Source organism: Mytilus trossulus, chromosome 7 (genome assembly GCF_036588685.1).
Source record: "Mytilus trossulus isolate FHL-02 chromosome 7, PNRI_Mtr1.1.1.hap1, whole genome shotgun sequence".
Lineage (NCBI taxonomy): Eukaryota > Metazoa > Mollusca > Bivalvia > Mytilida > Mytilidae > Mytilus > Mytilus trossulus.
Window position 1 is genome coordinate 31,712,382 of NC_086379.1, and position 25,918 is coordinate 31,738,299.

Here is a 25,918-nt window from a genome sequence, read left to right on the forward strand (position 1 = left end):
TATGGAGCATTTATATTTAATAATTTTTATAACCTTGATGTTAGATTGAACAGATATTCTGAAAAATTTCATATTATAACATACTATTGGTGTCAAACTGAATATAAAACAAAAGTTTGCAGTTCGGGGTATGTACACACGGATGTTTTTTTTTATTCTTATGTGTGTGGTTTTTGAAATCACAACTTACTTCTGCAATAAGCATACTCTTCCAAGTCTTCTATTGCTCCGTTTAGAAATTCACACATTCCAAAATCTGAAATTTTCACAACCCATCGACTATCTACCAAACAGTTTGAGGACTTCAATCTCCCATGAGACTTTATTTCAGTGTTGTGCAGAAACATGAGACCCTGCAACAACAGAAAATAAATAAATTAACATATTGAACCAGCAAAAAATTTTAAACCTGGATTTTTTTCTGCAAAATAAAACCTGATTATTAGGAATAAATTAACGTTTATTTTTAATGTTAGCAAACTACGAAAAGACTTGCATAAAATGAATAGATAAACGGGACAGAAGAGCTTTTATTGAGATCAAAAACTAATTGGTTAAAGCAATTTAATACATTAAGTAATTTTTTAAGTCCTGGTATCTATGATGAGTTTATTTACAACCACTGGGTCGATGCCACTGCTGGTGGAGATTTATTTCCCCGAGGGTATTACAAGCCCAGTAGTCAACACTTTAAATTTACTGTTTACAAATTTTTGAATTTTTTTTAAAAACTAAGGCGTTTCTACCTCATGCATAGATCACCTTAGCTGTACTTGGTAAAACGTTTAGGAATTTTGATCCTCAATGCTCTTCAACTTCGTCCTTTTTTTGGCCTTTTTAACTTTTTGGGATTCGAGCGTCACTGATGAGTCTTTTGTAGACAAAACGCACGTCTGGCGTATATACAAAATTTAGTCCTGGTATCTATGATGAGTTTATTTGTAGGTATGACACTGTTCAAGTTTTGCTGTGTTAAACAATAGAAAATCTATCAGATGGAAAATACTATTAAAGAACTATTATGTCAATCGTATGATTAATTTGCTGAATGTATCTTTGAAATATTGTTAATATTGAAGGAGTTGCTAACAAGAATCACAGATTTCCCAGCTACTCACATAAATGTTGTTTATCAGAAAAACATGGAAGAGTTAAGCCTGTAATTAGTTCAAATGTAGATTCTAATTCAAGCTATCATTAACTTAAAAGAAATACATAACGAAGATAATATTTCATTTCCAAATTAATTACCGGACTAGTTAAACCATGTCTAACCCACATTCATTAGCAGAGTATATATCAAGTTTTAATAACATTATCAAAGAGTCACGAGATTGGGATTAATGATCCAGTAACGCATTTCCAGAAAGGAAGCGTCTTTAATGGTTCTTAAAAAAAAATAAAGTAAAACCGAAATAAGCGGAAAACAATATCTTTAGCGGCGATGTTGTTTTGTCAATGATATATGACGGATAAACTTTGATTTTAACAAGATTTTATTCCACATCTTTCTTTTTTGCGTCTGTGCTATTTTTGTCAAAGAAATAAGAAGATACCAGACAATAGGCATGGAAAAACATTTACATTAAGGAATATATCTCCCTAATGAAAGTTATCAAGTTTTGATACATTGCCCGGCTTTGGCTAGTCTATACTTATTTTTCCTTTTTTGGGTAAATCTCTTTATCTTTGTTTTTGAGCTTTTCAAGTCTTTTTGCATCGAGCATCACCAAAGAAACATTTTTGCCGAAATTCGCATTTGGTACAGAAAAATTGGTACAGTTAATGTTATTTGACAAATATATAAAAACTTACTCGAATTATATCAAATACAATGGAAGCAATGAACATCGAATCTAGCTGAATGTCATCATTTTCTAGGACATCCTACAAAAATAATAAAAGACTATATTAAAAACTCATTTTACTTTATATTGAAATAAATGTTTTCCTACAATGACATTTTCAAATTAATATCATTACATGTTACATGCACCGAAGTTAAACACACTATTTGTCCAAAGTTACAAAGTTCTTATCCGAAATAACTACCAGTTTATTGATTGTTGTCTCATGGAATATGGTATTTGACAACGGTCGCAAAAGGTGACGAATTTTAAAACATGATAAAGTTGTAGATTCTTGATATGTAAGGGTTCCAAGACCGTCGCTATTATATATATATACCAAGTAGTTACTTCTAAGACAACTGTGTACAAGTTACTTATACATTTAAGGATCAATGAACAGAATGCAGACACGCATATGGAAATTTAAAGAGAGGAGGAAAATACCAAAGGGGTATTCAACCTCAAATGTAAAAAATAAACTGACAATGCCAACACAATAACCAATTGAGCGACCAAAAGACAAGCAAGTCTACAAAACACAACACAAAAATTAATGACTAAGCAAAGGGCATTCTCAAATTCGCTCAATCGAGTTCAAAATGAAGCAAATATAGTTCGAAACTTGTACATCAGTTCCCCTTAGTAATGCATGATTAAATAACTTTTCCTGCATTGTGATTCTTCCATCCGAATATATTTTACGTCAAATAACATCACAGTTTGTGTAAATTCCACACGATTAAATGGAATAGTAAGATTAGAACGATTACTATGATTCGTCTTGATAATTATATTTGCTGAAATGTTTAAAATCTATGTTTAAGGTGGAATATCTCGGCTTATATCACCGTTTCTGCTGTTTAAATTAAAAGTTTTGTATTAACAATTGTCAACAATTTTAGAAAGAAATCCCTTTGTTACTTTAAATTATATTTCCAATTGACAAAAGTACATACTTGTAGACTTCCTTTTGAACAGTAAGCTGTGACAATCATAATCACTGGACTATCAATACATGCTCCGAGGAATGGATTCAAATTATCATGGCGAAGTTCTCTCATCTGTAAACATAAAATGATGATAATTTAATCCACTATTCTTTATATAAGGAAATGCCTGTACCAAGTCAGAAATATGACAGCTGTTTCCATTCGCTTAATGTGTTTGATTCGTCTTGATAATTACATTTGCTGAAATGTTTAAAATCTATGTTTACGGTTGAATATCTCGGCGAATATCGCCGTTTCTGCTGTTTAAATTAAAAGTTTTGTGTTAACAATTGTCAACAATTTTAGATTTTTTTTTTTTTGTTACATTAAAGTATATTTCCAATTGACTATAAGACGTGTCACGGTACTTTTCTATCCCAATTATATATTAATGTTGTGTCGTTATTCTCCTCATATATTTAATGTGTTTCCCTCAGTTTTAGTTTGTTACCCCAATTTTGTTTTTTTTTCTCCATAGATTTACGAGTTTTGAACAGCGGTATACTACTGTTGCCTTTATTTTGAGCTTTTGATTTGCGATTAGATAAAGGACTTTCCGTTTTGAACTTTTTTTGGCGATCGATGTTATTTTAAAATGATTAAGACAACAGATCTTTTTTTTAACAAAGTTTTAATGAGGGTTTATAAACTATTTTTCTATCATTCAACAGTAATTTATAAACAATAACGATTATTGATTCAGTGCTTAATCTTTAGGTAATCAAAATGATTCTGAAATTACACATTTGCATTATTTAATTCCCATGCTTACTGTCTTGCAATATTTTAAAGCTATTGAGAAAAAAAAACAACCTTGCTATTCTATTATCTAGTTAGTAAATGTAACATAAGTAATAAATGTTTTAGCATTATGCATTACTACTTACAACTTTTAATTCTTTTTGAATGTTTCGTGTAATCTCAACACTTTTCTTATTAACCATTTTTACAGCAACTATAGTTCCTTTTAATGTCCCAACACATGTAAAGAATTGTCTGTAATCCGCTTCAACCTGTGACCCTAGTGAGAGCTGGCTAGTAGCTCTGAACAAAGAGCTCCTCTACAAGGAAAAAGACTAAACATATACGCTTACTTCTTAAATTATCAATTCTATTCTTTTTACGATACCAAATGTATGCTCAAAATAAAATGAATATTGATACCATAAAGACAGTATGTTATTAACATAATTAATTCTGAATTCTCTTTTGATTTCAAACTAAAACAATATTGTACTGAATGGAGAATCTGTGGTAAAACTAATGCCTTTTTGTTCATCCGTCTCGAATTTTTAATTTGTGTGGACTGTTGTATAGCAGACCATCAAACTTATTTTGTCCGTGTTTTTTTTTAATTTTTTTCAATTTACGTTTGTGATTTAAACTCAATCCTCCATCCGTGGTATAGTTTATTCATTTGATATACTGATTGAATTATACCCGTTTGATACGTGTGATGAATTTGTATAAAATTCCACATTCTTTCTGAACCATTTGCATTTAAAGTGTCTTCAATCCGTTGACAGAAATTCAGCTGATATTTTTATTGAACTCAAAAAGAGGGCAAAGGCGATAGTTGCGACGATTAATCCATCAAGAGGTACATCAAGCATCTTCCGAACCATATCCTTACAATTGAGTTCCATATTTTATCAACCTGGCTTTAAAGATATTAGTATGAGTTATTTAACAAGTAACGAAAATTTATATTACCACAGCAATAAACAACACATTACCCAAGCAATATTTCCATTAGCAAGGACTGACTTTGGAACTCCACATTGGCTCTCCAGTACAATATCCCGGCATTCAAGTTTCCATAATAAACTAGCTAACTCTTGTTCATATCTCCAGTTCCTTTATCGATAAAACATCATTCGTTTTTAAAAAAAAACCCAACATTACACAATAAATATAAGAGAGTAAATTCAACTGTGTATTTATAAAAGCTGTGGTTGTTCAAATTAAAGTTTTAGCTTTATTCATCTTTCATTTTAATATTTTTGTAATTTGCCAAAAGTAAAAATATGTACTTGCAATGATCTATACCTTTAGTCAGATTGTTGAATCAAAAAAAAAATTAGACATATTTCCAACTTAATCGCAAAAGAAATTAAAAAGTGGTAAACGTGTTTCACTTGATGAAAAATATCTCTGTATATTCTTAAACAATCCAGATACCGACTTTTTTCAATATCGACAACTTGTTTGTGAGATATATATAATGGTTAAGAAGACAAAAACAAAATCTTTCCAACAGAGAAATCCATAATACCGAACAAGGACCCCTTTATCAATTTAGTTCACAACCGATTTCTGCTTATTAATTTTGATTAACTCAATTTGGCAATTTCATCAACCATGATAGTTTGTTAATTTTTTCAGAAAACTATATACTATTCATTTAAACTTACCTGTAGATCAAAACAGCTATGACAATTGTAATTAGACAAATCCCTCCTGCAACACCAAATAATATTTCTGACGTGTAAGCTGAAAAAATTTTAGAATGATTGGATACTACAGGAAGGTAGATACAAGTAAATACTAATTTGTTTTGAATCGAATTCACAGACATGATATGCATGTCCTGATATGAATGAATCTCCCGTTATGAGAATATCGACTCGAAATGGTGGCAACATATCGAGGTCAAGGCTTTCCCCCAAAAAAATTGTTAAACAGCACAAAAAAGGTTGAAAATCGAAGATTTGGAAATAGAAATTGTTGCACCGTCAATTCTCTGATTACGAATATCTGTTTAATATGTTTAAGTACAACTGATTGATAATTTAGTCTAGGTAATTTATTTGTTGAAATTGGGCTTTCTACTAACTTTAACATCTACGAGTAATTTTTAATCGAAATTTGGTGTATTTTTTAATACAGTTATTCTTATGCTTTCCCACCGATTTGACAAGTCAATCCCTTTTTAACTTATAATATAAATAATAAACAAACATAATTTGTGCTTTTTATACCACTTTCTCAGCTGGGGGAGGTTTTACCATGAAGAACATGTTTAAATTCGATATGTTCGTTGTATGGCTGTAATACAGTGTTAGCTGTTGGTTAATATATTCAGCTATTTGGGTTGTACTGATTGATAAATATGTTCTGCTATCTAAATAATCAAGCCCATTTTTTTATTAAACAGATATTAAAAAATATACCACTGTCTTAACCGGGGGGGGGGGGGGATAATTTGTGCTTTTTATTCCACTTTATGAGCTGGATGAGGTTTGATCATGTTTAAATTCAATACATTCGTTGTATGGCTGTAATCCAGTGATAGCTGTTGGTTACTGTATGTAACATTTTTTTGGTGAGCTGATGAAGTAATAATCAGACAGTTGAGTTTCACTTTTAAATCGGTTATTTTTTTTTATTTTTATTTTTTTTTTTTTTATCTCGGCGCCTTTTATCATGTTTATAGCTTACTTTACGATATAGGTTTCATTATTGTTGAAGACCGTACAGTAAACGTTTATTGCTCATATATTTTCTCAGTTTGACAGTTGTATCATACATATAGGCATTAATACCACATATAATTGTCACATATTTACATTTCTTTGGGTTATTTACTTAATCAATACCCGTAGATTTTGAAATAAACTTTTAAATCCTGAATAACTCATACCCTTATAATATCTGGTTTCCGTCATCTAATCAACTTATGTTGTATAATCTTCCGATATCATTCGATTATCATTCAACACCAGTTTTCAATAACGTTTATTATCATAACCTTTTTGTACAAACCGAAGATAAAATCATTCAAGTCACATGCGTACACCATCGAAGGACCATCTATGTTTTATTTATGTGATTCCATTATTATGGCATCAAGTGTTTTCTATATCATTGCTATTACATTCTTTTCTATTTCAAGAAAATCGATTACACAAAGTAAAGCTAGATGGCAGTCTGAAGTGAGACTGGAGGATTTAGGATGACAAAAAAATGTTCTAAGTACTATCAGGAAAAGGTTAACTACAATGCTGGAAGAAAATATCGGTCGTCATTTATACTCAAAAAGACAATTCCACTTACTGACAGGTTGTATACATCTTTGACCCCGATATCCACATTCTGGTTCATCTATAGGTATCTTGTCATCAGGCCAAGATATTTGCTCGTTTTTGTAAAATGTAAATTTCTAAAATAAAAATAAAATTATTATAGATATGGATAATTTTTCTAAAATTATTGATTTTTATCTGACTAGGTAGTAAGAATTTGAAACACCCAATATACTATTAAATAATTTGAATCTGCTTTTGGAATAAATCGAATGCATCGCTATAATAGCATGTATAAAATTGAGAATGGAAATGGGGAATGTGTCAAAGAGACAACAACCCGACCAAAATAAAAAAACACAACAGCAGAAGGTCACCAACAGGTCTTCAATGTAGCGAGAAATTCCCGCACCTGGAGGCGTCCTTCAGCTGGCCCCTAAACAAATATATACTAGTTCAGTGATAATGAACGCCATACTAATTTCCAAATTGTACACAAGAAACTAAAATTTAAATAATACAAGACTAACAAAGGCCAGAGGCTCCTGACTTGGGACAGGCGCAAAAATGCGGCGGGGTTAAACATGTTTGTGAGATCTCAACCCTCCCCCTATACCTCTAACCAGTGTTAAGTGTCACGTAAAACTAAATATAATGAATGTGAACTTATTATTATTTATGGAAGTTTATACATTTATTGAATATTCAAAAATTTAAAATGCCTCTTTCAAAATTTAAAATGCCTCTTTCAAAAACATGCTTTAATTAAGAAGCTTTAGTGGAAAATTTGATTTTCAGTGGGTGGGGATTGTTTACTGATAAGATATTAATTTACGCATGGTGATAGCACGGTTAATTTATAAAGAGCGAAAATGATTTTGTACATTTTAAAAGTCCTGGATTTTGTAGAACAAAATGTTCTTGTCCTTATATCTTGGGCAATATTTGTTTTTACAGTAAGTTCGATAATTTGTTTCCAAAATCATCCCGTGAATGTCTGTGGAATAGAAATATGGCACCTTAGTTCTCCGATTGGCCGTAAAACATTTGCTAAAGTTGAGCGTCCGTTTGGTTATGGGGGATATACACGTACTTAGCAAAGTCAAGTCTGTATATGGGCATCACATCTGACGCCTCGAGTAAAGAAAATGCCACGCTCTTTATACATTAAGATTATTTAACTTTGAGGGTTTCGTAGGTATGCTGTTCTAAGGCAAAATTTCTGTCCATATCCAATATACTCTCATTTTCGAATGACAGTTCACGTTGTCCCGTTCTTCATCTCAAACGGACTGTTTGTCATGACCTATTTATAATGGGATTGTATTTATTGTGAATAAGTTTCGTTCTGAACAACCATGCAATATTTGTAACTGGACATTAAACAACAACAAATCTACAAAACAATGATATGCAAAATCTTTTTTATTGCCCATATAACTCTTTTTTAACCTGTTTTAATTGATAGAACTATTTTCTTAGTATATCAACCATTCACTTTCACAGGAAAAGTCATTTTTTGAAATAATTGATAACATACAGGAACATTTTCTAAACTATATTTAAAAATCTTTCATTTTGAAAGGAATTAAACGATTGTTATCACTTCCTCCTGGAACAAATATGTCTTTTGTAAAATCTAAAAATTTAATTTTAACAATTTATCTTCCCTCTCTCCCAACCAAAAAAACAAATATCTATACAAAATACTATTAAAAGGTTATTTCTGATGATAGATGGAAAAGAGACTTTCTTTTTCTTTTTAATTTCACGAAAATTTCGTTGATATGAAAGATTTGAAAGATACCAGAAGGACCTCGAAACTCATTAACACAAAAACACCAACAAAAAGACAAAAATCAAACAAAAGAAAACTGAAAACCATATTGTTCAAAACACAACATAGAAAACTAAAAACTGAATGAAAAAACGCACACCGATGACGACAGATATAGTTCAATTGTATTAACCAAATTCTTATACTTACAATAGCAACACGAAATTTGATACATGTGGAGAAGGATCTGCCTACCCTTCTAGAGCAATTGAGATCACCTTCCTGTTTTAGGTGGAGTTCGTGTTGTTCAATCTTTAGTTTTCAATTTTGTATTTTTGTGTGTACTAGTCTTTGTCTTTTTGTCTTTTTTTCGACTTCGGTGTTAGTATGTCTCTCTGGTATCTTACGAAAAGGAAACACATGTCTCTTTCGTGCTATATTACAAAATCCACGTAGACAAAAATTACTGTACATTCCAGCATGAGAATATAAATTATCTTTGTTTATTTTGTTTAATTTATCAAAAAGTATGTGGTATTTATAATTATTACAGTTGTAGTAATGCTGAAATGAATTGAAATTAAAACAAATATCTTATTTTTTATTAAGACAAAAAACCTTTCAAATGAATTGCAATCCTGTCCCAAATTTTGCTTATTTCTTTAAAAATGCATACTGAAAGTTTTTTGCTATTTGTTATACACTTTGGCGGAAATATAGCAAATAGTATCTTTGATCTACAGAAGCTTTTGTATCTAAAGAAAACAACCATCAAGGAAACATTAACCTTTATCAAATGAAAAATCCAGACGTTTTAATTCAATCACATGTACCACAGGGTCGTCGATTTTTTAACTCGTTATACTATTTCATAAAAAGTATGACGTAATTGTATCTGTAAGTAATAAACGAAATTTTACGATTACAATTCGAATCTGTCAATATCTGAAATATTCAGAGATAATGACGGTATAGTTGGGGTTTCTTAATTTATTTATTTTCCTAAGGGAGATTTTTTTCCATCTCTTTCATCTTGATTAGATTGCCACGAATAAGTGATTATTGTGCTTTTATTACAAAAGAATTGTTCTTAAACTACGAAAATAAATTCTTAAATCTTCATTGATTTAATAATAACTATGCTTGTCTGCATCATTTCACAGTCCTGTGTAAAAGCAGCTTGATACTGTCAATATTTATATAATTAGTTAACTTTGTTTTAAACAGCAAAAGATATTGTATGTCCAGAGGGATTCGGGGAATATCATTCTTGTCTAGGGGACGTCTATCTGTCTGGTGTAGATTCTGTGTTCATTTAGTATGAATATTTGTTGTGCAATAATTTAAAATTTGCATACCTTGAAGTTATAAAGTACCAAATATACTAGTCTTTTGGTTGCTTTCGAACTGACATATTTCTCAACACCTTTGGAAATAATATGGATATTTAACTTTGGAAAGATACCAATTATAAATTCGAATGTATATAAGATGGAAGAATAAAAACGTTCAGTTATGAATAAAATAAATCGGAAAAGAAGGTGCGCACATTAAAAGATTGAATCACACAACTTAACAATGTAATAGGTTAAAATATATGAACCTTATGATCAAATAAAACTGGTACCATATTTTGTAAATTTTGCTGAAACCTTACCAAGTCCCAAGTATAGATGCTAGTTAAAAAAGCAAGACCCAACTTCGACTCGCGTGAAATCTACCTATGATGTCTCAGGGGTTTTGGTTAAAAAATATATGGGGAGTTGATCACCCGAATCTATTACCACTTTTTTGGGGGGATTTTGCTGAAAAAAGAACGAAGTCTAGAAGTTATCTTGACACTATTCATAATAGCAGAAGCCCAACTTCATTATATATGCAAACTTTCAGTACTGTTTCGTGGATGTTTGTTAATGTTGGTGTTACTTATGTCTTCTTCTACCATTTGATGAATTAAAAACAGCTGCGCCATGAGCGCATGATACGCCCGTCGTCTTGTGTGAAAGTTTTATGCAACAATTATAAATAGTTTCTAAGAAAGCTTTAAGCAATAACCATATATTGTTTTTGAGATACGGTGGGACATATGACACCCCCCCCCCTTTGCAGTTTGTTTTTTTTACAAAAAAATCTAACTTTCACTAAAATAAAATTTTAAATCAAAATCAAAATGTATACAGATCTTTAGATTAATATAACAAAGAAGTGAGTACAGTTTTTATCCATAATCATAAATTGTTTTTGAGATACGACGCGACATGTAAAAAAACCCACCTCCCTCTTTTTAACAAAATACACAATAACTCAAAAATAAAATTTTGAATCATCACAAAAAAGTATACAGATCTTTATATTATTGTAACAAAGAAGTATGTAAAGTTTTAGGCAATAATCATAAAATGTGTTTTTGAGATACGATGCGTCGTGTGAAAAAAACCCCACACCCCTGTTTTATTTACAAAGTGCCGTAACTCAAAGAGTATTAATCTTATTTTCACCAAAAGGATACAGGTCATTTGACCAGCATAAGAAACAACTATAATAAGTTTCACGAAATTTGGATTTGTCGGTCTTAAGTTACGGTGCGACTTGTTTACGCCGCCCAGACAGACAGAAAGACGGACAGACGGACACACGAACGGACACCGGACATTTGTAAAACATAATACGTCCCGTCAAAATTTTGATGGGCGTATAAAAATGTGTGATACAGATATAAAAAAATGTAAAATCACAAAAATTCTGAACTTAGAGGAAAATCAATTCGGAAAGTCCATAATCACATGGCAAAATCAAATAACAAAACGCATCAAAAACGAATCGACAAGAAATGTCATATTCCTGACTTGGTGCAGGCATTTTCAAATGTAGAAAATGGTGGATTAAACCTGGTTCTATAGCGCTAACCCTCTCACTTTAATGACAGTCTCATCAAATTCCGTTATATTTACATTGACACAATAAATAAAATAGTCAAAATATGGGTACATCAGTCATCATCGTATAACAATTTTAAAAGGAACAATTTCACAGAACACAAAAACATCTATCTACGAACACATTGATTGATTTGAGTGTCTGACGTCAGAATTTTTTTATAAAATATTATGTATAACATATCTAACAGACTTAATAATAACGTTCTCGTTGAGCAAATCTTTACTAGTCTGAACAGAAATAGTGCTAAAATATCACCTGTCCTTTGATTTGAATGCACGATGAAATTATGGAATTTAAACATCTATGCGTTTCAGAACTGTATAATATGAAAATTTTGATATCGGATTGATGATAAATTCACAGCATTTTCTAACTTTTGATTTTGCTTAAAAGCTATAATTTCTAATACTCAAAATCAACTTATTTTTCCTTAGGCAAAACGTCATGTTAAGAATGCATTTGTAAGGAATTCTTAACAGATAATCTTCTTGGTAATTGCGCCATATTCTCGTTTGATTTGCTGTATATGTCTTTCTCTCAATTCATAGTGGTAGGATGTTATCAGGTTGCATAATTCTTAATGACTATCAAAAAATTAACACGCATCAAAAATTATTAGTTGTATAAAATAACTTACAGGCAGAGTTTGTGTGTTTTCGTTCAGCTGAAATACTCCCACAGGATACAACCCCCATCTACCATCATTACCGAGCTTTCTGGAAATCATTGAAAAATTGCCTTCTGCATCACCAACCGAATTTATTCTGCTTATATATCCCATGGCACCTATGTGATGGAGTGATTACAGTTATTTATGTTTATAGGTCATAAGAAAGCTTCAAGATTTGAAGTAAATATCGCTGTAATTGAAAAAGTTCAATTCAATATAAAGAATTGTTAAATGTCAATGTCTTAAACATTATGGCTTCACTATCATTTAAAACGAAATTTTCGGAATTAAGACGTAATAATGGCTTGAATAATTAAAGCATTTAAATTTCCAGTCACTAACCAACACTTTGTTGCTTATGCCCGCGTCACACTGTCCCGATTTTTACGCCAATGGCAACAATATTATGGAAATTTTTAAAATCGGGACTGATCGTATACAGATCGGGCTATTCGTAGTGCCATCTTTAACCATCTTTAACCATCGGCCACTTTTTCTGGCCTTCGGGGACAACTTCGGGAAGGGTTCTAAATTTTTTAACATGTTAAAAAATCCCCGAAGGCCCGTCCGATGTTGAGGGTCCGTATTGAGTGCGTATCACCATCCTCACCATCGTAATGACACCGGGAATGCATCTTTGAACATCGTATTGCATTCGTGTTTCCATCGTTTCCATCGGGCAGTTTTGACATTACGATGTCTACACGAATGAATCACGAAGCTACCTGAAGGTCTTACGATGGCAACACGACTTCGTGAAGACCTCGTAATCCCGTCGTGTTGCCATCGAATAAAAGTACGAAGGCGACAAGATACGACGGCAAGAAATCCAGCTAAATGTAAGTTAATTCTCGCGCTAAAATACATTTAAAGTGCCATGCGCGATATGCACTGGTAAGTCTAAAACGACAGTTAAGAAAGACGTTCACAAAACATGGAGCTCATATCATATGATTCTATGAGAATAAGAAAGGCGACAGCGTTGTTTCTTTTAATTCAAATTGAACCAAGAAGAGCAGCTATTACAGGCTCAGGATTTACTTTTACAAGTAAAATATTATTTTATTAATTTTTCATATCAAGTAACATAATGAAAATCATAAACGCGTCTCGTATACCAACACTGCAGGTACACGTATATAGGGAAACCAATATTTTCTTCATTATCTTGATTTTTTATGTATCGTCTGAGTTGTTGTCACACGAATGTTTACTCCATAACCATTTTATTTTCTATATGTCATATTTTGTCGCATTTGTTGCTTTCCCCACATCCTTCCTTTTGTCTATATCATTATGATATTCTCCTGGAAAGAGCTCTTTTTGAATAAAAGGGATCAACGAACCCATTACCTTACTTTTAAGACAGATCAGTAAACATGGGCATAATTATGAGTGATTATTCAGACTAGTGCAGACATTTTACAGTTCAAACAAGGCCATGCCGAGCATGGCATCCCCTCGTATGTAACATATTGGGGACAAATATGGACACTATATTTGTATATGGCACACGCAGAAAATGGTAAATTGAATATGCATATTTGATACATAAACTATTTTTTTTAGAAATCAATCAAAACATTCAGTAACTGGAAATACCTTTAATCTTATATTTAGAACCAGCAGATAAAAAATGAGCAACCAATTTCCTGTGTATTATGCTATTTCAAGGAGAAAAAACAAGTCAATCTGCATGACCCTGACCTTTGGCCATGAACGTAAACAAATGTCAGATCATTACAAGGAGGAACAATATACCAAATGAGGTTAAATTTTTTTGAAGCATATTGGTTTAAGAGTGTCCACAAGGGTGATATTGCCTTGTATTACAACTGCCACTGTGACCTTGACCTTTAAATTTTAAAGTCAATAGCGCTTAAGATATTCTTTACGATTAACACCATACCAAGTTTTGAGCATTTTGGTTCTAGAGTGTCCATAACAATTATATCTACACGCAACTTACATGTAGTAGGCGAGGGGATAATAAACTATGTTTTATAAGAATTGGACAAAAAGATCGATTTCCCGCCATGCATGGCAGACTTTTACAGAAACAATATGTTGTCGAATGTCTGTTCGTATCATAAAAAAGTTAAACAGGTGGGACTCATTTTTATATCGTTTGTATACTTGTAATATGTACATATATGTATTTAACCTTTATTAGGGCCCCGCCTAAGGCGGGTCGCCCTATAGTGATCAGCCTGTCCGTCCGTCCGTAACACTTTAGTGTCCGCTCTATATCTTGAGAACCGTTATGATTTCAAAGTTTATACTTGACATCTATTTTAACCAACACCAGAGGGTGTGTCATAATGTATGTACAACTTTCTAGGTCAAAGGTCAAGGTCAAAAACTTTAGTTTCAGTTGACAACCCTGTGTCCTTTGGTGAAAACCGTGTCCGCTCTATATCTTGAGAACTCTTATGATTTCAAAGTTTATACTTGACATCCATTTTAACCAACACCAGAGAGTGTGTCATGATGTATGTCCAACTTCCTAGGTCAAAGGTCAAGGTCAAAAACTTTAGTTTCAGTTGACAACCCTGTGTCCTTTGGTGAAGACCGTGTCCGCTCTATATCTTGAGAACCCTTAAGATTTTAAAGTTTATACTTGACATCCATTTTAACCACCACCAGAGGGTGTGTCATGATGTATGTCCAACTTCCTAGATCAAAGGTCAAGGTCATAAACTTTGGTTTCAGTTGACAACCCTGTGTCCTGTGGTGAAGATGGTGTCCGCTCTATATCTAGATAACCGTTATGAGTTCAAAGTTTATACTTGACATCCATTTTAACAATGAGTTCACATCATGCAGTCATATCACTATTATACTATGAAAGTAAGTTGAAAATATTTATCAGTTTTAACTTAAAATCACACGTGAGACTATGTAATAACTTCAAATAATGGTTCATATCAGATTATCCATACAACTTATTTACCCCATGTTATTGACAGCGGGGCCCACAGAGATGGCTCCCATCTCAATGATATCTAGTTTATCTTGTTTATTTTCGGCATATAATTTAAATGCATCGTAAGCTGTACACGACGTGTTTTAGATATCGTATGGCCATCGCGCCATCATCGTTATTCACCGTGTAGTGTTCGTAATCCATCGTGTAGCCTTCGTGATCCATCGTGTAGGCTTCTGCTGAAATATGAAGCTTAAATACCCGTCTTCGGTTAATCTTCGTATGTCCATCTTTTGCTATCGTATATAATTTCGGCACCATCGTATAGACTTCGTTATTCATCGTTCTTGCTTCGGTCACTTTTTTGTATTTTAACGAGATCGGGACCAACTTCGTACGAACTTACAATTTTCGCATTCGGGTGTCTATCGTATATAAAAATCGGGACAGTGTGACGCGGGCACTAAGGCCGTACGGTGACCTATAAGTATTTATTTCTGTGTCATTTGGTCTCATGTAGAAAGTTATTCTCATATGCAATTATACCACATCTTCTTTTTTATATACATAGTCAACTTTAAGTGGTTGTCGTTTGTTGCTGTATTCTTAATTCTCTTGTTCATAATACTATAACACGTTCATAAAAACTATAATGTATTCTTTTATTTGTCGTTTTGAATATTTATGTTACTGTTTAGTCTATTTTTGGTGATATCCATTTGACGTGGCTTGGTACAATCCCATCATTATGCTGTTATTCTATTAAACGTTTTTTGTGTTTTCCTCTTTCATTTTTGCTTATGTGCCTTGTCAATATGCTTTATTTGTGTTTATTTGTTACATATTTGATTGTTTTATAGTGATTTAGATGGTAACACACTGTTGACCGTTTTTCCCCTATTTTGACATTTTTAACTATTGTGCCTGTTTGTTTTGTTCACATATCGATACCAATTTAATGGAATTGTATTCGCTAGAAAAACAGTTATTTTTTCATAAATTTTTTACATTTAAAATGCTTACATCAAGTCAAGAATATGACATTTTTATCCATGCGTGTGATATGTGTGAGCTTTTGATTATGCCATTTGATTTGGGACTTTCCGTTTAGAACTTTCCTCGGAATTCGGTATTTTCGTGATTATACTTTTTACATCTTGTTTTATGTTCATTATTATATACATAAAACAGGCATTTTTCTTTATTTTTCTTGTTTGAATTGTATCACAGTTGTCATTTCGATGCCTTTTTTAGTGGACTATGTGGTTTGGGCTTTGCTCATACGGTGACATATATCTGTTAATTTCTGTGTCATTTGGTCTATTGTAGAGAGTTGTCTCTTTGGCAATCACACTACATCTTCTTTTGAAATATACAATTGTCAATTACAGTGAACAAAACAAATATATTATAAAATGATACAACATGCTATAGCTGATTTTATAATTATGTAATGAGGGATCTCAATCAAAGACTAATACCTTGATATGCTGCTTGATTGACGGTATAATAAGAAATCATGAGAATTGTGCTGGAGGTCATAATCGGCAGATTATGCATTCAAAACTAAATCAATTAATTCCACAACCAACAAAATCTACTATGAACACTTTTTAAACTGTAAAGTCTTTATATTTACCTAGTGAAGTTTCAATGAGAATGAAACTAACTCAGTATCTCATTTACATTTACCCCACATCCCTTTTTGTTCATGGTAAAATTAAAGAGGTCATTAAGCATATACATTTTAGTCTGATTATTTATCAGGTATTTGTATTGAGTTTTGAGTTTTTATTGAATTTTTACATTTTTTATTGTCAACATGTATCAGCTACTTATATGAATTATAGTTTCTACTGAACCCAAGTTATATATGCTGTAAATAGTTATCAAAAGTACCAGGATTATAATTTAGTACGCCAGATACGCGTTTCGTCTACATAAGACCCATAAGTGACGCTCATATCAAAATATGTTTCAAGCCAAACATGTACAAAGTTGAAGAGCATAGAGGATCCAAAATTCCAAAAAGTTGTGTCAAATACGGCTAAGGTAATCTATACCTGGGATAAGAAAATCCTTAGTTTTACGAAAAATTCAAAGTTTTGTAAACAGAAAAGTTATTAAAATGACCTGTAAATAACACTTAATGAGATTTCATAAAAAAGCTAAATCACAGTTTCATCAAACAACGCCATATAATAATATGTAATTTGCCTCCTTGCTTTTAGTTGTTCCAATACCTTTTGGTTTTTGGTTGCCCCCACACAATGCTCTCCTTTTATTTGTCTAATTCAATTTCTGAATAAACCGACATAATAACTGTAATAAATGATCTCCTAAATCTGTGTTAATTAACAGGATTGTTACCCTGAAGTCAATACACTTTCCTGCAACGGAAATTTAATTATCTGTGAAAATGCTCGAATTTTGCCCGAATTTACTCCATAAATTATTTCTAAAACTTCAATTATTTCCGATTACCGAAGCTTTAATTGAGAATAATTATTCTTTTGAAAATGTTTTAGTTACCGTACTGAAAAATAAAGTTTCCAATTAATCTTTTCCTGATTCAATTTAACATTTCATCATAGTAATTTTTTAAAGCTATTTATTTGCTATTTATTTCCGTGTGATATTAGAAAGAATTTCACTACAATTTGGTATTTTAAAATGCCAGAGGTGATACTTACTTTTATATCTCATTCCAATGAGCTTACTGAAAATGTAAGTTCCATTTGTTATTTCATTTCCTTCTTTAATGGTCTGATCAGCCGCGCGTGCATACAACCAAACAGCATCATATAAAAATGCTGCCTCTGATTTTATCTGTAATTAAATATGAAAATAAACACCGTATAATATGCACCATGATGCTATTTGACATGAATGCTTCTTTCACTTTCAGGGTGTGCAACGATTTGACATTTAATGGTATTGTTAACACATGAATAGACTGTCGTCTGGTAATCATTTTCCCCTATTACAGAATTTAAACAATATACATGAAGATTTCCCAGTAGGCCAATAGGACATGCTAACTCCCGATTAGAAATTCGAGACACACAGTGGTCAAAAAAACAATTACAACGTCTGACATACATCAAAATTATAAACTTATTCGATACTTTAAGTTGAGCAAAAATAAGTGTAACCCTTATTAATTGCGGGAAATTGGTTTCTGCTGTGTTTTCTTTTGACTTTTGAAGGAATATGGTTTATATATCTGTATTATGATTTTATGTATCATTAGTGGTATTTAATTGTCTTAACACCATCAAAAGGAGTAAGTTCGGTAAGTAGATATAGGAAGATGTGGTGTGAGTGCCAATGAGACAACTCTCCATCCAAATAACAATTTAAAAATTAAACCATTATAGGTTAAAGTACGGCCTTCAACATGGAGCCTTGGCTCACACCGAACAACAAGCTATAAAAGGCCCCAAAATTACTAGTGTAAAACCATTCAAACGGGAAAACCAACGGTCTAATCTATATAAACAAAACGAGTAACGAGAAACACGTATATATTACATAAACAAACGACAACTACTGTACATCAGATTCCTGACTTAGGACAGGTGCAAACATTTGCAGCGGGATTAAACGTTTTAATGGGCCCAAACCTTCTTCCTTTTTCTGAAACAATAGCATAACATCACAACATAGAAAAACATACGATAAAATATCAATTGGCAGACTTAACTCAATCAAAAAACGTATGATTATTGGCCCCAATTATAAAGATCATAGTTACAAGACAATACATGTTTCAAGCTGCCTTAAAGACATGTTAGAAAGTTAAACAGAACAGTTTTTGTCAAAGTTTAATTCTAACACGTTGATTTTTACATTCATAAAAGGTCAAAATAAGGGATTTTGGTGAAATTTGATAAAATCAGCTAGATTTCAACCAAATAAAGGACCAGGAAACATTGAGCGCAGGCTTCGACAAGCTTAAGATTCAAATAAGACATGTGAAATGTCTTCACAAACATAATTTCAAAAGATCTTTGTTGTCGACGTATGCGCTCTATGTTTCCTGTCCAATAATCTATGAAAATTTACCCCTTTTCATTGATTTTTTCGTGTAAAATCAACATGAGTACAACTTGTGACGTCATAATGAAACGCAGAAACGTAAAATTTTCAACAAAATGGTTTATATCCTAGCTAGTCAATGTATTAGCTATAATTTATCGTGATATTAGTCGATAAATCCGAGTTTGAAATTTACGCTGAAAAAGGGGGCCATTTTAGGACCTTATCGAACATACTCCTTTGCTGTTGGACTCTTCGTAGATTTTCGTTTCTATCATTTTTCTTCGCCTGATGACTTTATTTGTCGTTTGTTTTTCTGTTTCTTTTTCTTTAATATTTATTTTTTGTTTTGGAATTTGGTAGATTCCAATACATTGTATAAAAAAGTGCTCGCCATAAATGTCTTAAACAAAGAAGAAATAAACCAAGTTTGAAGTTAAGTAGCATGAGTAGCCCAAATGTGTTGACGTTTTTTAAAACATAACTATTGCAGTTAAAAATAAAGCAAGTGACGTCAACTTAACTTAATTCTTTTCCAAATGCATCTGATGTTCCTTTTTTCTACAGAGGTAAGAACTGTATTGTGTAAGTTTAAATAATTTCATTTGTATTTTTGCCATGAATTATGTTTTCATAATTTACTACCTTTTCAGTACAAAGTCAAACTCATACTATCTTAATCGTAGATGTGTTAAAAGTGAAGCAGTCAATAGCACTTACAGAAAAGTTGACTTATATATCTTTATACCCACCATTCATTTTATTTTATTTTATTTAAATTTGAAAAATTGCTTTACAAGTTTTTTCATTTTATAGGATAAGTAAATGCTAAAGCAGGTAAATACTGGAATGTTGTCTCTTCACAATGTCTGTTGTGAGAGTAGGATAGGTGCATATGTATGGTACTTTCAGCACATTGAACAAATGCATTCAAATAGATCTATGCATAAATTGAATAAATTCTGTAAAAACGTATTTCATTTTATTTTGTCTCCCCATGCTTATCTCATTCATAAGATTTGTTTGTTTGTTTTTCTACTTATTACTAAGAAAAGTTGTCATGTTCAACAGTAACATTTTATTACGGTGATCATATTTCAAATAACAAGGTACGAAAGAATACTTACTATTTTTTTGGCACCATATTTTTTGAAAGGGTTTGTGAAATTAAATGGTGGTAATTCAAGATAATGATTGACATATTCCGAGAAATTCTCATAGTCTGGATATATCGGAGGCGACTGAACCACTCCGATAAAATGCTGAAACGCTTTGACACTTGAATCCGACACATTTCTATCAAATATACCTGTAACAATAAGACAGTAATATTAAGATTTGTTTTTTTAGGTGAAATTGAAAAATTCATTCTCTGTCATCATTTAACAATAAAAAGTACTCTTTGGTGAATTTTAGCCTATGTAAAGTAAAACAACATCAGTGTGTTTATATTTAAACGTTAAAATTAACCAAAACCTAGGAGAATGATGTAACAGCATACATACAGAATATAATGTAAAAATCAATTGGACAGGGATTGAGCAATCAGTTTCACAAAACCAACTAAAAAGACAAAAGACAAGAACGTTAAAAAAAGTTAAAGGGAAGGAAAATAATGATTCGTGACAGCATATTTTTCAGAACAATAGTATCTCCATTGACAATCATACGAAAGTGTCTTATAAATTATTCAACATGTATGATTTGTCATATTCAAAGTAAATAAAAAATTAAGCATATGCACGGATAAATAAAGGCAACAGTAGTATACCGCTGTTCAAAACTCATAAATCCATGGACAAAAAACAAAATCGGGGTAACAAACTAAAACCGAGGGAAACACATTAAATATAAGAGGAGAACAACGACACAACACCGAAACGCAACAGCACACAGAAACGGACTAAGCAACAGACAAAACACCACGAGAATAACAAATATAACATCAAAACCAAATATATGAATTTGGGATAGACAAGTACCGTGCCACGTCTTATCTCAAAAATAAGAGAAAACACAAACGACTCAACGTTAAAATGCAACACACACACAGAAACGAACAATATTATAACAATGGCCATCTTCCTGACTTGGTACAGGACACTTTTAAAGGGGAATAAAGGTGGTGGGTTCAACCTGGTTTTATGGCATGCCAAACCTCGCACTTTAATGGCACAGTTAAATATAACATTGAAATGAAAACAAAATATTACAGGACTACAATACAAATAAAAAGGAGAACATATTAGACAAAGAAAAGCATGATTAATAGATAACAAAAAAGCATCAGGTTTAAAATTCAATACGCCAAAAACGCGTCTAGTCCACACGAGACTCACCAGTGACGCCCAGATATAAAAGATCGAAAGTGAAAAAAATACAAAATTGTATAGCACTGAAGATCAAAAGTTGAAAAGGTTTTGCCAAATACGGCATTGTTTGTATGCCCAGGATAAGCACATTCATATTATATAGAACAATTCACGCTATTGCAAACAGTAAATTTTAACAAATGAATATAAACACGGATTACGTTATTTTGAAAGGTGTGATATGGAGTGTTTTTTTACCAGGTTTGTTGAATACAAATTCCTAGTAGAACATACCAACAGCAAATTCAAACAACAGTTGTTCATCGTTGTTAAAAATCTCACGATTAAGGAAACAAATCCAGGTAATAAAAATATTAAGGGGATCGCATAAACTCCGTAATGAGCACCGAAGGTCGACGAAATGGTAATCTTCTTATGTATCATTCGCCATTCAAATATACACTCAGTCGCTATATCACAATCGATTATCATTGGAAACTGTTAAGGACATGTTTCATCAAAACATTTATTATATTGTATATTATTTATTATGTTTAACAATGTATGTGTTTTCATCCGAATTCTGGTGAATAAGACATTTATACATTCATAACTTAAGTATTCAGGAATAATGTAAAAACATACCTTCTAGATATTCAAATGGTTTCAGCGGATCATACTGTCTAAGAATAATACCAACAACAAAATATTCTCCTGAATCAAGTAATCCTCGGTCTTCTAAATGGTCCATCAGTCCTATAAACTCATAACGACGGCCCAACATGACATAAACTGCAAGATAAAAATGAATTAACCATTTCGGTTTTATACAAAATATACGTTTAAATGTAATTAAGTTAACATAGAAGAATTAAGACACATTATGTTGACAAAAAGAAGATGCATAGTGGTGATCAAGGAGGACAGAAAGCACTAAGAAGAAGACTTAAACAAACAGTCGTTAACAAAACACACACACAAAGAAATAAACTCATTTCAACAAAAAAAAACATATATATAATCGAGAATAATTATATTGTTCATTGGAACTAGATATTGAAGGTGCTGAAATCGGCTGTTTTTGAAGAAAAAAAAGTATTTTAGAAAACACATTAATATGAAAAACATTTTTTTTTCTTTTTCGTGAAGCAAATTCTTTAAATGGATAAGGATTTGTACTTATATATGTGCAGTGTATACAATTACATTGAGTAAGAATACAAATTTTAATTGCTTTTGTAAAACATATATTTGTTTAGTTTCTGTGCTCTTCAAAGTTAAATAAATTTGGCCCTTTCAAAATTTAAGTCTCGAACATACCTGATAACGGTCACGCACATTTTCGCTTTTGTCTTTCAATTAAACATCTTGTAAATCTTTTATTTAACAGCAATTTACAATGTTTCTATTTTCAACATCAATTACTAAAACAATCCTACTTTTAAGAAGATCAACAGGGCTCAAACAAAATAGAGAACATTATCAAACGGTTGAAAGAACGTGTCAAGAGTTGTCTGCTTTGACTATTTATCATTTGCTATGTAATATCACTAAAACATTATCAATCTATATAAACACGCAACATTATTACGGGGACATTTCGTTCATCAAAACAAATATCTATAGCGTTCAGAATGATGAAGTTATGATCCTCCACTGATGCTTTCATTAACTAAGTTGTAAACTTGATAATGAAATGGCAAAGGTATCAATCTTGAAATATCTACTGAATCATTAACTAAGTTGTAAAGTTGAAAATGAAATATCTAAGGTATAAATCGTGAAACAAAAAAAGACTTTAGGTTTTAATCAGATTTATTGTTGTACTTGGTACTATTCAATAATTTCCAAGAATTTTGATTGATAGCGTGATAAAAATGGAAAAAACAGTCAACCCAATGAAAAATATACAACTTGAAATCGACAAACATTAGAAACCATACAACAGGGGATAATAATTCCAAAATAAAACTAACAAGTAAAACAAGAACTAGACACCTTCAGGACAATGATACAAACGGAAGTGTAAACTCATTTATCCAAACATTTTCAAGATGACAATGTAATTATATCTGTGATAGGTTTTGCTTCACAATAGAAAGATGAAGACAAAGATGCTTGAGAACTTCAGAGACTGACAATTGTATTGGACAGAACTAACCCTAGGAAGATTTATTAAGTAATTTTCTTGATTTATCGACAAAATAACAATACATAACGTCACTTTCAATGAAGAAATAATATGTCAGTCGCATCAATGAGGGTTTTTTACAATTCAGACAGCTTCTTGAGAATTTATATAAGATGATAGTAACAATGTTTATGAGAACAAAAAGTATTCCCGGGCTAATAAAATCAGTCAATGAATGTCATATTTGATTAGAGTATGAAATTTATAACGGCAGAAATCCGTCATATGTCTTTGTTTTCTTTGGTTAATGATCTCTGTGATTCCATTCATTTGAAATTAATGAATATGTTTAACGTTTCACGTTGGAACTAACACAAAAACGGCAATAGTAAAGAATGTTAAAAATATATGGTATACTATTACAAGAGTTGATGAAAAGGGGGAAGTCATTAATATTTAGCTTGAAATATAAAAGAAGAATGATGAATGTTTTAATACAAAAACAGTGGTGTCACTTTAATTTTTCTCATAAACCAAAATAGTTTTAAAAAAGGAAAACAAATTGTTAAACATTTCATGCGTCTAAAGAGCATTTCTGGATTAACCTCCTCCAGGAACGGTCAAAGCCGAATATCAAAAAGCAAAAGATGTATAAGAGCCTAAACAGATGAATCTGTTATATATTGGAATTTTATTCGACTGTCATACAAGTGAGAGGTTTAACTTGCTATAAAACTATGACAAATCCACAAAAAAAAAGCATAATCCATTTACCTTGTAGCTAAAATGATATTGCATAATTGTTATAATATTAAGCTTTTTTAGAAAAAATAGTCCATTTGATGTATTGCCGTCTTTGGATAAACTCTTCCAGATTCATATGCAAATATATAGAAAAGTTTAGTTCTTCAAGCCCGTATTTTGTGTTATAGTTTTAACGATACCTGTTCTGGTAATCAAAAATCGTATTGAGTAATCAGATTATTTGGTTGTCAAGATGCTAGAATACTGTCATCGTATATTTTCGTTTCACCTAACAGAGGTTCCCTGTGAATGTTCTTGTAAAAAATGATATCAGTACAGGACTAAACATTAATGACATTAAAACATAAAAATATGGTGAACCATAGTATAGACGTGTGACTTCTGACAAATCGTCACGGGTAGTTTGATAAACAGCTATTCAATTGCACAAAGTCAATCAATTACCAGATAACTACACACCACATTAATTGGAATGAGAAGATAGGGAGAACCACAGACGATATTCCGGCCTGCGGAAATGCAAATAAACTTAATGCTGAACCGTTCCCATATGATATCGATTAATGGAAGTACACAATATGAAGTTAAAAAAGAAGTAGAGAAACCAAACCAATAAATGCTCAATTGCATAACTTGTCAGAGTATAATTAGTTTATTACAGTCAAGCTTACAGCTTTCATACGAGATTTGATTGTGAATATTTCAAAAGCATGTATTCAATTTTTCTGTAATTTTAAGTTTTTGAGTTAATTCTTCAAATGACTTTGATAATATTTTATTTTTTGATATAGTATTAAACTTATACTATACACACAACTCGAAGAATTAGTTTATCTTGATCAAGATATAACAACAGAATTGAAGTTCTTTTATTGCTGAAACAAGTCTAACATGGGAGGTCTTCAATATTGCTTTACAACATTTAAGTTTTTTTCAAGTAAATATTTGAGTTTGTTTTGAATTTGTTTTTATGTTTTCCGAGGAATGTTTATTTAAACCCTCTTTTATCACTCAAGAATAATCAAAAACATATATAAAAACGGCCACCAATGTTTTAACGATGATAGAGATTTATGAAATTGACCAAATTATATTAATTCATTTTCTTTTTTTTTTAATTTAAAATAAGATAATAAAAAATCTAATCAAAGATTCAAGTTGAATTGTACTAAGGGTACTGATCTTATAGTTTTAAAGCTATAACATTTAGATATAAGAACAATCATTTTATTTCATTATATTAAAAAAAACTAAAAAAAAACCAAAACAATAGCAATGACAATTGCTCACATCATCATTTTATACCTTGTGACAATTGCATCGCTAAGGAACAATGATATAAAGACTAGGCCTAAAAGGATTTAAAACTAAACGAGCAACTTTATAACATTAAAATTCTTTCGATCTTACATTTACCTTCGGTATAATTCATGGTTGGCATTGAGTCATGCATGTGTAAAGCCATATTTTCCCTTAAAAAACATTAGATTAT

At 31.5% G+C, this 25,918-nt stretch overlaps 1 protein-coding gene across 2 annotated transcripts in view; it reads right to left on the reverse strand.

Moving 5' to 3' along the window:
* The window catches only part of LOC134724937 (guanylate cyclase 32E-like), a 112,783-nt gene that overhangs the window by 14,271 nt on the left and 72,594 nt on the right, over positions 1 to 25,918 (reverse strand). For both annotated transcript variants that reach the window (XM_063588323.1, XM_063588324.1), the window contains 11 exons: positions 22,176 to 22,322; positions 20,346 to 20,527; positions 17,871 to 18,006; positions 12,219 to 12,367; positions 6,896 to 7,001; positions 5,254 to 5,332; positions 4,576 to 4,696; positions 3,727 to 3,900; positions 2,807 to 2,911; positions 1,816 to 1,887; positions 191 to 353 (listed from right to left, as the gene is read on the reverse strand). In XM_063588323.1, coding sequence (XP_063444393.1) covers positions 191 to 353; positions 1,816 to 1,887; positions 2,807 to 2,911; positions 3,727 to 3,900; positions 4,576 to 4,696; positions 5,254 to 5,332; positions 6,896 to 7,001; positions 12,219 to 12,367; positions 17,871 to 18,006; positions 20,346 to 20,527; positions 22,176 to 22,322 — 1,434 coding nt within the window. The remainder of the gene's footprint in view (positions 1 to 190; positions 354 to 1,815; positions 1,888 to 2,806; positions 2,912 to 3,726; positions 3,901 to 4,575; positions 4,697 to 5,253; positions 5,333 to 6,895; positions 7,002 to 12,218; positions 12,368 to 17,870; positions 18,007 to 20,345; positions 20,528 to 22,175; positions 22,323 to 25,918) is intronic.